The 12764-nt window shown below is 43.7% G+C and overlaps 1 protein-coding gene and 1 long non-coding RNA gene across 11 annotated transcripts; one reads left to right on the top strand and one right to left on the bottom strand.

Annotated features, from left to right (window-relative positions):
• Window positions 1–345: 345 nt before the first annotated feature.
• On the bottom strand, window positions 346–7464 carry si:dkey-79d12.4 (uncharacterized). 10 transcript variants are annotated; one of them, XM_049026542.1, is made up of 6 exons: window positions 7384–7464; window positions 6627–6665; window positions 6257–6360; window positions 5719–5960; window positions 4661–4808; window positions 346–3610 (listed from the first exon to the last, which is right to left on the bottom strand). In XM_049026542.1, the coding sequence occupies exons 4-6, from the start codon at window positions 5727–5729 to the stop codon at window positions 524–526; spliced, it is 3246 nt and encodes a 1081-aa protein (XP_048882499.1). In that variant the 5' UTR covers window positions 5730–5960; window positions 6257–6360; window positions 6627–6665; window positions 7384–7464; the 3' UTR covers window positions 346–523. The 10 variants fall into 10 exon arrangements, with proteins under 10 accessions (XP_048882499.1, XP_048882505.1, XP_048882502.1 ...); XM_049026548.1 differs by having other exon boundaries at window positions 5836–5960; XM_049026545.1 differs by having other exon boundaries at window positions 5719–5910.
• Window positions 6860–9064, top strand: LOC125749367 (uncharacterized). Its single transcript, XR_007399862.1, has 3 exons — window positions 6860–7072; window positions 7465–7621; window positions 8054–9064. It is a non-coding gene; the product is annotated as an uncharacterized LOC125749367 (long non-coding RNA).
• Window positions 9065–12764: the final 3700 nt, after the last annotated feature.

Genomic DNA, 12764 nt, shown 5'->3' with positions numbered 1-12764 from the left:
GCCTGTTTAGTATAACAGTTCCAGTTCCTCTTGTGCAGCATGAAAACCACACAAAAGTAGCCAGGAGGTACATAAGTTCCTGGTCAAGACAGCCCCAGAACTAGTAAACTGGGACCAGATTCCAGAATGTCATGGAATCATCAGTCAATGTCATGAAGTCCACCAAAGAGAGTATTATAACTACCCATTTCGCTTTTTCCTACCACACATCTCCTACACTTTAATTTCAATGGCAGTGGTACTGAAAAAGCTACTAACAAAGACTTCAGTTGACGATAACTAGCAGACCGTAAAAACAATTTTAAATTGCTCTGACACATTAATACATGAAACCCAAAACAATGATTTTTGTGAAATGAAAAGTAACACTTTTATTGATGGAATCAAAAAACAAAAAGCAAAGTATGCCATAAAAAAGAGAACCAATTCATGTCTATTCTTACTGATTATTCTTACTGAAAGAAATGCTACAAATCTCAGAAGACTTCTACCAGCTGCACATGATATCGCTAAATCCACGTAGCTATTTAGTGGCTCTGTAGTCTAATTCCACTTTAGACTTATGATTCTTTAGTTTGTGCCACAGAAAAGCTGTTGGTCTTTGGAAGAGCTGACCACAGTCACAGGAGAATGGAGTCTGGCAGTCTTTTCTTACCCTCTTCCGCTTCCTACCCCTATCTCCTCGACCCTGCTTATGTCGGGCCAGGCAGTGAGCACCAGCGAACGTCCGGCCACATGGGGCACAGACAAATCTGGTGGCTTCAGCGTGTTGGACGTGGTGGCGGAGGAGATGGAGCCGGCGCAGGAAAGTCCGGCCACAGTGGCAGCGGTGTCGACGAGAGCCACGGTGAAGGTAGCGATGCCGCACGCCCAGAGATGGCTGCCGTGAGACGGCACCACACTGGCGGCAGAAGAAAAGACCCTTGGATCGCCAGCTTTTGTTAAGCCGTTGCTGCAGGGCAAGTTCCTGGCTGCAGTTGACATAAAGGCCCAAGATTTTCAGGGGCTCCGTAGCACCAGAAGCCACCTGTGAGGGTATGGAGGCTGCAAGCGGAATGTTAGCAGGGGCAGGGGTTAGCATGTTTAATCGGACTGTGACTGGAGCAGAGTTAGAGAATGGAAGAGAGGCAGGAACCGGGTGAAGAGGGACAGGACCTGGGGACGAATTAGAGAAAGTGACTGAGACTGCGGCTGGGTTACGAAGAGGAACAGAAACTGGGGCTGAATTAGAGAAGGTGACAGAGACCGGAGCTGGGTTACGAAGAGGGACAGAAACTGGGGCCGAATTAGAGAAAGTGACAGAGACCGGAGCTGGGTTACGAAGAGGGACAGAAACTGGTGGCGAATTAGAGAAGGTGACAGAGACTGGGGCTGGGTTACGAAGAGGGACAGAAACTGGGGCTGGGTTACGAAGAGGGACAGAAACTGGGGCTGGGTTACGAAGAGGGACAGAAACTGGGACTGGGTTACGAAGAGGGACAGAAACTGGGGCTGAATTAGAAAAAGTAACAGAGACCGGAGCTGGGTTACGAAGAGGGACAGAATCTGGAACTGGACTAGGGAGGGAGATTGGAATTTTGGCTGGGTTAGGGAGACGAACAGAAACAGTGAGTGGACGGGAGAGAGGAGTGGCAGCTGAGCCAGGTGGCTGGGACGATCTGATGAGTGTGTGGGGCTGAATCGCACCTCTCAGTGAAAGGTTAGCAAGTTGCACTGATGGCAAAGCTTGAGTCTGGTTTACAGTCTTAACCTGACTGGGCACAGAAGAAAGACTTACAGGCTGTTTTGGGGATACTGTTTGTGTCAAAGTTGGTGTTGGAAAAGCAAGACCTTGAGATTGCAGGACAACCCGTGCCACTCTGCCCACTGCATTGCTGCCACTAAGAACGACAGTGGCCATAACGGGCATGGAGGCTGACTGAGAGGATGGTGCAGAGCTTGGCAGCATAATGCTTGGCAACTGAAGACCAGAGCCACTTGACATTGAGACGGGACAGACTAACGTGGGGTTCTGAAGAGGGCAGGGAACAGACAAGCGCACAGGCTCTCGAACGGCAACATCGCAGGATCCTTGATTAGAGCTGGGGATGGAGACAAGGCTGCTAGAAGACGTCACCAAGTTAATGCTCATGGCTGTTGAAGTAACAGCTGGTCTCAAACGAGAGGTCATCACAGGGATGGACGTGATGTCTTTCCAAGAAGACGCATTTGGGTCACTTGTAGTGGTGGGGGTAGAAGCAGGGTCAGGAAAAAAATTTGAGGTTGATGCAGGCACAGATAGCAGTGTTTGGTTTTTGGTGGTAGTCTTCATGGGGCACTGATGGCTCCTATAGATATCCTGCTGTGGGAAGACCTCACGGCAGGAGTCACAGACATACATGCGAGAGGGCTTGATAGACGGGTGGGTTCTGACATTGTGATCGATCAAGGCATTGGTGTCAGGAAAGAAGGTATTACAGATGGAACAAACGGCAACCTTCTTGTTGCATTTTCTCACCCTGCGCTGGGGAGGATGGTAGGAGGAACCGCTGGAGTTACCACTACTGATAGATTCTGTGGAGGACTCAGACACGTCTGAATCAGAGTCTGAATTTTGGGAATGCACAGACTGACCTCCATCACTATGGTTATCATCCAGAAACTCATCCTCCTCCTCCACTGGAGCTCCCTCCCACATCAAGGCTCTACTGTCAGATATCACGCCTTCCTGCTTGACTTGGCTGTTTGGGTTTTTACAGCCAGAGGACACTAAGGTCTCAGGAAGTGGGGGAATTAAAGAAGAGGGATCTGGTTTAACATCCTTTTCCTCCCCTTCTTCCTGCAACACTTCCTCCCTCTCATCTAGTCCTCCCTCCTCAGTCCCCTCCTGGTCCCGGTCCACATTGCGGAACACAAAGAACTGGACCTTCTTCTGGTGGGCACTCTCAGGCAAACTTTCACGAGGAAAGACCATGGTGACAGTTTTCGTATGGCGCACACGTAGCGCATAGTTGGTGGTAACTGTTCCATTGTCTGTTCTGTTTTCGTATGCATGGTCTTTAGCCACTAAAGCAGGCAGCGAACTGGACTCCTGGATGGAGTTTCTCAGATTCTCCCCAGGTGGAATACTGAATGAGTCGGTCTCACAATTTTCCAATTTGGTGGCTAAGCCCCCAAGCTCGGACTTGATCTCTTCGCTAATCTCAGAACTTGTGTATGACTTTGGAAGAGATCCCACCACCACTGGAGTCAACTCGAAACCACTATGCTTCTCAAGGTGCTTGTTGAACTCCCACTTGCTTTTAAAAGCCAGGTGACAGGCAGTGCAGTAGAGAACGATGTTGTTGTGGACATTTTCTAGGTGCAAGCTAAGTGACACCATCCGTCGGAAAGTCACACGGCACATGTTGCAGCGCACCTGCGCCTTATGTGTGCGGAAATGCTGCATCAACATTTGCAAAGACTGGAAGCACTTGCCGCATTCCCAGCATAGACAGCCGTCCTGGTAGCAGCTTGCACCCATGTTGTCCTTTTCACTCTGAGCCAGCCTGTGTTCTTCAAAGCCATGTTCATCCTCGCTGGAGTCCTCAGGGTACCATAATTGCTCAAGATTTGATGGACTGAGCAAGTCCTGTGTCAGAAAGATAAAAAAGAATGAACAAACGTAAATAAGCCAGAAATGCAACTTCTTCTCTAGACTGATGCTCAGATATGGAACACAGAGTGACTGGTACATGTAGAACTTTCGAACAAAATTTGGAGGTTCCAAAAAGGAAGGTTCAGCTCTAGAACACATGAGAATTTCCACAAAGTTCTATTCAACATTACACTGTTTATAAGCTACACCTTATTTATACATGTCCATTTAAAATCTCAGCCACTCATGCAAAATCAAAGTATGAAGTGTAGAGTTTCAAAAGAGTAGCTTGTTACGAAGCATATTTTATGCAGAGCAGATTTTACTACAGTATCTGGGTGCTGCTTATTCAATATTCATATGTAGAAATTTCCGAGACAAAGGTGGGTTTCCACCCACGCCATGAAGTATCTGTAGCCACTAACTCCAACTCAACTAAAAAAACTAACAACCTGTGATGAACAGTTATTTGCTGTAGTTTCCACGGAAATTATCAATTCATTACAGTTGCACAATACTGAAGTAAGCCCATAAACCTTACTTGTATTATTATAGAAGTGTACATCAAATCAACATCTGTATTATTTTTAATATATATCATCACTGGCAGTCAGGTATAGCTAGAAATTCAGGGGTCCCAGGCAAATTGTCACCTTTTCCCACCCCAGCCCAATTTTATGAATTTTAAGTATTCAAAGGTCCCTGTGAAGTGCTGGCCCCCCTAACCTGCCAGGGGATCCATTCCCCTACTACACCCTACTGCTAGCAAACATCAGTTTATCGGAGCTTCAGGGAAAAACTCAAAGCCTGAGCAAAAATGAAAGCATTTCCTTTTTTTTTGCCAAACACACATGATTAGTCAATAAATTTAAAACAACAACCATCATCACAACAATAATAATAATAATAATAATAATAATAATAATAGTAATAATTAGGAGGAGGAGCTTCTGTGTTTCAGGAGAACCCTGTGAATGGGCAAAACCACAACATGTGACTGCAGTACTCATCTGCATCCGAGGCGAGGAGACTGTGGCCACTCACCAGAGAATGCACTCTGTTCACGTCATCCACACTGGCCTGAAGCACCACCTCAGCTCCAACCTCATCCTCCATCACCACCTCCTCTGCTGCCACATCCATGTCCAGGAAAACCTCGGGGTCAGAAATCACCTCCATTTCCTTCTCTGTCCTACAGTTTACAGAGAAAAATCACAGTCAATGAAGACAAGCACAGAAAAACACAAATCAGGCACCTCAATGGTTTTTCACTTTCCAAAGTATTCCACAATGAATTATCATCAGTGTGCACTCCAAAAGCCATTTTTGTCTTTTTCCCCGATTTAATTAATCTTAATCTTTATAAACTTATAAGAAATAACTTACTCCATGAACTTGTACTAACTTTTTACAATAATTTAGCAATGAGGGAAAAAATCATCTTCTTTTGGCTGCTCCCGTTAGGGGTCGCCACAGTGGATCATCTGTTTCCACTTCTTCCTGTCCACTGCACCTTCCTCTTTCACACCTGCCACCTGCAGGTCCTCTCTCACCACATCCATAAACCTCCTCTTAGGCCCTTTCTTTCACACCTGCATGTCCTCTCTCACCACATCCATAAACCTCCTCTTAGGCCTTCCTCTTTCACACCTGCATGTCCTCTCTCACCACATTCCTGAACCTCCTCTTAGGCCTTCCGCTTTCACACCAGCCGGCTGCATGTCCTCTCTCACCACATCCATAAACCTCCTCTTAGGCCTTCCTCTTTCATACCTGCATGTCCTCTCTCACTACATCCATAAACCTCCTCTTAGGCCTTCCTCTTTCACACCTGCATGTCCTCTCTCACCACATTCCTGAACCTCCTCTTAGGCCTTCCTCTTTCACAACCACCTGCATGTCCTCTCTCACTACATCCATAAACCTCCTCTTAGGCCTTCCTCTTTCACACCAGCCGGTTGCATGTCCTCTCTCACCACATCCATAAACCTCCTCTTAGGCCTTCCTCTTTCCCTCTTGCCTGGCAGCTCTGTCTGCAGCATCCTTCTCCCCACATCCCCAATATCTCTCCTCTGTACATGTCCAAACCAACGCAATCTCACCTCTCTGGCATTGTCTCCAAAACGTTCAACCTGAGCTGTCTCTCTAATATACTTATTCCTAATCCTGTACATCTCCGTCGCTCCCAATGCAAAGCTTAATATCTTGAACTCTGCCACCTCCAACTCTGTCTCCTGTCTTTTCGTCAGTGCCACCATCTCCAAGCCATATATAATAGCTGGTCCCAGTGTCATCTGCAAACATCATAGTCCACAGGGATTCCTGTCTGATCTCGCCTGTCAACCTGTCCATCATTACATCAAACAAGAAAGAGCTCAGCAATGAGCAAAAAATATCAAATTGAAAGAAGTGACTCAGGAAAGAAAATGTTTTCAGTTGATTGTACTGGGTATTTGTGTATTTGGTATTTGTGCCCAGATTACCTCCCTCCAACCAGCTATGAAATAAAACTACAGCACTATCAACAATCTGTAAATATATTCTTAAACTGTACAGTAAACAAACTTGTTTAGGTGATTTTCACAGTCCCTTGAGACCAGTAGTTAAAAATTATATCTGACATGCAAAATATAACCTTACTGGTGTGTTCTAGTCAAGCAAAAAGGGTATTTCTTCTGTTTCTCTCCTTATGATGTTCGCTCCTTTTCCCTCCTCCATATCCAATTACGATAGTGCACGGAAAACTGTCAGAGGACAAAAAATTACATTTTGGTAATATGGTAGCGCTCTCCTGAGTATCACTGAAACATATATGTAGGCATCCTCACTGAAGTACACACCGACATTATGCAAGAATCTAAAGGACAAATTAGGGGAGGACACTGAACTGAAAAAATATAATATTAAATAAGGTAAAAAAAAAATCTTGGTTTCATTTCATCTGACACGCATTACTATAAGCTTGTTCTGAACGCATTGCACTATATTACAACGCATTCATATGATTTACCTGCTGGGTTTCACATTTCCACTTGTGACATACACACTCCTGCACAAGACAAGAAATACAGCAAGAATCATCTTCATTATTAAAACCACCACTAAACACTGCTAAAACCAAATGCCCAACATTGAAGCAGATTATCACTTTATAAAATTGCATTTCTCCCTTAGAATAAGTTATATAAAATTTCCCTTCTAACTCTTATTTTAGCCGAATGCAACTAGCCAGGAAAACGTAAAACTCCGTAACCCGCCTCCTACAAACACCAGATACCAGAGCCAGTCGACTGTGCCGCATAATACTGCATGAATCCAAATTTAAAACTGAATCCAAAGAGAGGATTTATTTGATCAGGATCTAGCGAATTGTGCCCCCAACTAGTACTAGCAAAAGTAATCACGTTAAGTGATCGTACCATGCTTGTGCCATACCGCCAAGAACTCAGTGTCAAGGTAAGCCGATTCTAAACTGCACGTTGTTAGTCAAGGCACACGCATCTGTATTGCAACAAACATAAAAACACACGTCCACGGGAAGGACACGGGAAATTCAATGACATGTCGCGAAGGTTGATCTTTCTTAAACAGACCTTACGCTTTTTGCGTTCATTGACGTGGGGCAGCGTTGGTACGGCGTGCGGCAAATGAATGGCACTGGTCTGATACATTTAGAAAACATTTGACTAAATTATCGGTTCTAGTGTGTCCTTGGCGATATCTCCTCATAACTGTTCAAAATAATTCATTCTTGATTAAAACATTACCTCGGGAATTTTAAAAATAGACGTCAAAGACTTATTGTTTTTTTTTAATCTTCCTGTTCTCTCCTCCTCTTCCGGTGCAAGAGGAAGAGGCGGAGTCAACTGGAAGCATACAATTCCCAGCGTTCCAAGTCAGACGTTTTCTTTACTTTATGATAGGACAGTAGCAGCCAATCCAGTACTTTTGTGTTTCTAAGTTACACCCCTATCAAGTGAATGCTTATTTATGTTGGTATTTTAGGTATGTATTAGAACCAAATATAAATACTTTAATGTTAATTAGTTAAAATACATGTGGTATAATAAATGGTCTACAGATATTTCCTTTCCTGAGCACTAAATTAATAACTTCAAATTTGTTGCTTGAAGCTAATGACAGTAACAACAGTTAGTGTGCTGCATGATGGTGATGTAAAAATTGCTGAAATGTTCAACAGGTTGATCCCTGATGGAAAATGCCAGTGCTCTGCTTCATCTAAGCTATAGTCTTAAAAGCAAAGGTAGTGATTATATGAGAAAGAGAACAAATTCCTTTGCAACATAAGTATACAGTAAGTGTATTTGAAGATGGCTCCTTTTCAAGTGTTGACAGGAAGGCCGATGAGTGTTTTGTCTCCCTCAAGTTATGTTACACTGGAGACCGTGGATGGGGTTTTGCTAACTTATCTTACAGGTTTGCGGCAAGCGATAGGTGCAGCCTGGGACCCGGTCCATGCCAATTGGAGGAATCCAGAGGGAGAGCCACCATGAGCTGTGACACCGCTCAAAACAGGGAGCTGGGTGTTGGTTCGTGACCTGAACAGGAAGAGATGGAACACGCCGAGATGGAGGGGACCACATCAGATCTTAATGGTGACCCCTCATGCAGTGAAAGTGGAGGGAGGTGATGGATGCCAATGCTGTGGACTCTGATTATTTGTGAATGGCACAGATATCACGTGTTTAAAAGGGGGGAGTGTGGTAGTAAAATTGGACATTGGTAGGTCCGGGAGGGAGGCATATTGGGTTTATTATGTCTTTAGCCTTAGGCAAGAAGAGATTGTTTTGAATACTGTGTGACCTGGCTTCGTGATAGCTCCGATAGTTCTGCAGACCCTGAAGAAAGCTCGGACCTTGGAGAGGCAGACAGCGGGACAAAAAGGGGGGAGAAACCACCTGCAGGAAGAGATTTGAAGCTGCCCAAACTGGTGCACAGCGAGTTATAGCTTTATAAAATAGTTGCAGCAGACAATATAGTATGTTACGTGGGAGTGCAAAAGTACAAGTAATCATGTTAATCATACTAGTCATATGTTAACTACGTATTTGCAGTGATTCAATGACGTCAATGTGTTAATCATTAATCACTGGAACACCCAAACATTAATAGTGATTCAATATCATATGATCAATATCTACATACATATCTCAAGTAGAGTTTAGAAGCTGAGACAGATTCCGATAAATTGAGCAAGATGGGTGGATTTTACCTTGCTACCAAGGTGAACCAATAGAGCAGGAGAATTGTGTTTGTTATATGTTTGAGCTCAGTTTGTTGGTGTTTTGTGACCAATCAGGACTTAGAAGTCCGTATTGGGAATTGGGAGTTATGGTTTATCAACTGGTTGCTCTGTGTGCTCCGTGTGACTTGGTACCAAGTGCCAGAGTGTGATGAGAGCGCTTTGCTGGATTGCTGGAATAAAAGAGATTTTTTTACTCACCAAACTGAGAGCTCCAGACTTTTATTCTAAGTGACTCTCTGTGTTATCAGAGAGGTTGATTTATAATTTTTCTACCACATTGGGACTTGGCCATCTTGCTCATTTGACTTCCTCTGCCGCCCCCTGGAGGACGGGCTCCCCCTCTGAGTCTGGTTCCTCCTAAGGTTTCTTCATTTTAGGGAGTTTTTCCTTGCTACTGTCACCTCTGGTTTGTTCACTGGGGGGCTTGGGTGGGTGTAATGTTGAGAAAATGTGCTGTACAAATGAAATTGAAATGAATTGAAATAAAATGTTTAATTAGCTATCTATGCAATATAACCCTACTCTGGAGCACTTGTACCCATATGGGTTTAAAAGACCTTTCTCTAAAAGCTTAGTGTCATCTGTCAAAAAAACCCCACTTATTATATTTCTGGGACAGGGAATATGTATGGTTTGGAACCACCACCCCCCACCCCCCCACCCCAAAAAAAAGAAAGATAGAGAATACTGAAAGGCACAATATCGCATGTGAATTCTTGCTTCTAGCTATGTAAACCTTTACCAAAGGTTGCCAAACTGCAACCATAAATTTTCCAGCCTCTTATCCTGGAAATGGGGGGCCTGAAGCCTGGGGTTCATGTTGGATGAGATACCAGACTATTACAGAGCATTAAAAAACTACAAAACATACATTTAAGTAACACACAGAATTGAATTCTTATTGATGACTAATAAAAAATTGAATTTGTTAACAGATTACAGTCAGTGCTGGTTGAAACCCATATAGTGCCCTAGGCAAGATTGCTGGGGTTGGGGGAGGTTGAGAACCCCTCAGAAGATGACAGCATAGGTGACCAGTTATACTGTAGCAATGGGTTTGGTTGACTGGTACTGCTTTGAAAACCTGCACATGATTGCTATTTTATTCTAGTCCAGCATCAACACATTTCTAAGCTAATCAATAGTCAGATATTGATTAGTTGAAGCACAGTTCATACTGTGTTAATTTCCTTACGTCAGGAGGACTTGATTTGCCAGCATTCCAACATTGTTGCCAACAAAACAGAAAAATGAAACTGCTCTTCCTATAGTAAACCAAATTATCAGACAGGAAATGCTTTTTTGATTTCCAAAAAGTATGAAAATCATGCAAGCGAGTGTGTATCTGGTTAAGAAAACAAGCAGACTCATGTCCCATGGGGCACAGCAGGGAACAGGATTTTGGTTAGTAGCTTTTAGGAGACATTGGTTTGTTTAGGAGTAGGATACACAAAAAGAAAGCTACCCCCTTCAGTTGGGACTGAAAGACATAATATATGGAGTGGGTTTGGAGGGGTATTCTGGAAAGGCTTGCAAGGTTGTGAGAAAAAATACATTAGAAATTTAGGTTGAGCATATCAGCCTGGTCTCTGGACTGCCTTCCAAGACTGTCATGGCCCACCCTCCCACAGCCAGCCCATTTGTGTTTGCAGCTGCATTGCCCCAATGAGGGATTCGGCCCTCCCCAGTGGCCCACAGAGTCACATACTTCTGTACGTTGAGGAGTTTCAAAAAGAGAAACCACTAGTGCCTCCCAGGTTGAGCAGTTGGTGTTACCTTCATCCCTTATGTATACAGTTCAGTTCTCCATACTGAAAGACTCCAGCCTGTTGCTGTAAGCAGGTTTTTGCAGGCAACAGGTTCTCTGAAAAAAATCATCCAGGAATATTCAGATTTTGAGGAGTTTCCCAAGGCCAGAAGGTAAGCTACAAAGCTTGACTCCTCAACATCACCACTAGGGTGCAGTTACACTAACATGAACACCTACCCAGTCAGCCTGCCTTAAGTATGAGCTCCCAAACTTTTCAGCCTATAACCCCCAAAATAATTGAAGCATGCAAATTTTGGCAAACAAACGCACCTGTACGCACATGGATGCATCGCTTTGATAACTTAAAAGAACAGAATAGTTTAACAACCATAGTTAAAGAATTTTATAATGGCCTGGCATTTAAATAACGCTAAACTTACCAAGTAAAATGGGAGGGCACTGTGCCTCTAGCACAAATCCAGTCTGGCTTTGATTTTGGAGACGGCCATTTGGACATCCTCGACATTTACTGTAGTTGCGATCTGTGTGTATGATGTATGTCAGCAGCGAGAAAATTTTCGCAAATAAGTAGGCAGATCCAAATGGGTTTGTCTCAATATTAACCAACATTTCAACATGGTGAAAAGGATTAAGGTCTATTATTTTAGCTTGTTTGCAAAAGTTCAATATGGTTTGTGCCATATTTGTTGTGGCGCTGCAAACTGACCTGCACCTGATGTTGTTATATGTTGTAAACTTGTAGTTTAATTACTTCAAGGGACGTGTGAGGGCAACGACTGTAGGTTCCTGAAATATTTAATTTATACATTGATTTGCATTTTTTTTATTAGTTTTTCACAGTTTTATCTTTTTAACATGTATAATTAAAATTGGATATTTTAAAATGCTTTTAAATTGTATTCACATGTACTGAAAATCATTTCTTGACCCCACTTAGGGAACCATTGCCTTAATGGACTGGGGTGGACGAACATAGCCGTGAGTAATATCAGCCAAGGATATTTTCAGGGCTCAAAAAGCAGGGCATCCACATCCGGAAATTGAATGTGTTTATCCCATGCTTCTGCCTGGATGCTTCCGAAGGGGATCTGGCTGCTGAACACTGGACGACTTCCACTGTGGGGCCAGAAATTACATGACCTCCATACCTTGCCCAGACATGACATCAAGCAAACTTCAGGAATGGAAGTGGTATCTCCACTAGGAGGCTCGAAATCACATGACATCCACAATAGCGCTGGATATGACATTAGTGCAACATTGGGAACTGACTTTAATCGTATCTTTTAAAATATATATTTGTTATGTCAGTGACATTAATGCAGCACCGGGAATGGGTGCATATCAATAGTCTGTTTTAATTTTACAGTATGAAATTTTCAGTTCTATGTAAGATATTATGAGAAATATCCATCCATCACTTTAACCACTTAATCCCAACCGGGGTCGCAAGGGGAACCAGAACTTATCCTGGGAACGACGGGCGCAGGCAGAAAACAACCCTGGGCAGTCGCCAAGACACCGCAGGGCACACACACCCACAGGGTTAACTTAAATTTGCCAATTTGCACACAATTTGTACTGTGGGAGGAAACTGAAGCCCACTGAAATCCACACAGAAAGGTCTTACACCCGGCTCGGGGACCAAACCTAGGACCTTATTGCTGTGAGCAGCGGCACTAACTACTGCACCCCCACTGCACCCATGAGAAATATCCCTCTTCATAATTTTAACGGAAACAAGGTGTTATCCATCCACGTGTTCAGCCTACTCTTCTACAGTTCTTCAATTGTATCATGTCCAGAATAGATGTGGAGGTCATGTGATTTCTGTCCCTACAGTAGAGGTCATGTGAATTCTGGCCCTGCAGTGGAGGTCCTTCTAATGGAGTTTGCCCAGTGTTCTGCAGCCCCAGTTGAGTCAAGCAGCCAAAGAACTGATTTTTGCTTGGTTCAGATGAGGGATGAATATCTGTAGAAGAGATCTGTATCTGTATGTGTGGTCATCCCTGCTGAAAAAACAGCATAGACCAACATAGCTGTACTGGTCCACCAGCAATATCTTATTAATGATGCTGGTCCACCAGTATCAAAAAACAGCATATGCTGGT

Source organism: Brienomyrus brachyistius, chromosome 9, assembly GCF_023856365.1.
Source record: "Brienomyrus brachyistius isolate T26 chromosome 9, BBRACH_0.4, whole genome shotgun sequence".
Lineage (NCBI taxonomy): Eukaryota > Metazoa > Chordata > Actinopteri > Osteoglossiformes > Mormyridae > Brienomyrus > Brienomyrus brachyistius.
The sequence above is the reverse complement of the archived record's forward strand: the minus strand, read 5'-3'. Positions and strand labels throughout refer to the sequence as shown.

Excerpts from the sequence above, each read along its gene's own strand:
- si:dkey-79d12.4 (XM_049026539.1), bottom strand. The coding sequence starts at position 7,298 with ATGTTTTCTAAATGTATCAGACCAGTGCCATTCATTTGCCGCACGCCG. Across the intron at positions 6,666-7,209 it reads ATGAACGCAAAAAGCGTAAG|GAGTGTGTATGTCACAAGTG; the intron begins GTCTGTTTAAGA and ends TGTCTTGTGCAG. Across the intron at positions 4,809-6,626 it reads GGAAATGTGAAACCCAGCAG|GACAGAGAAGGAAATGGAGG; the intron begins GTAAATCATATG and ends TGTAAACTGTAG.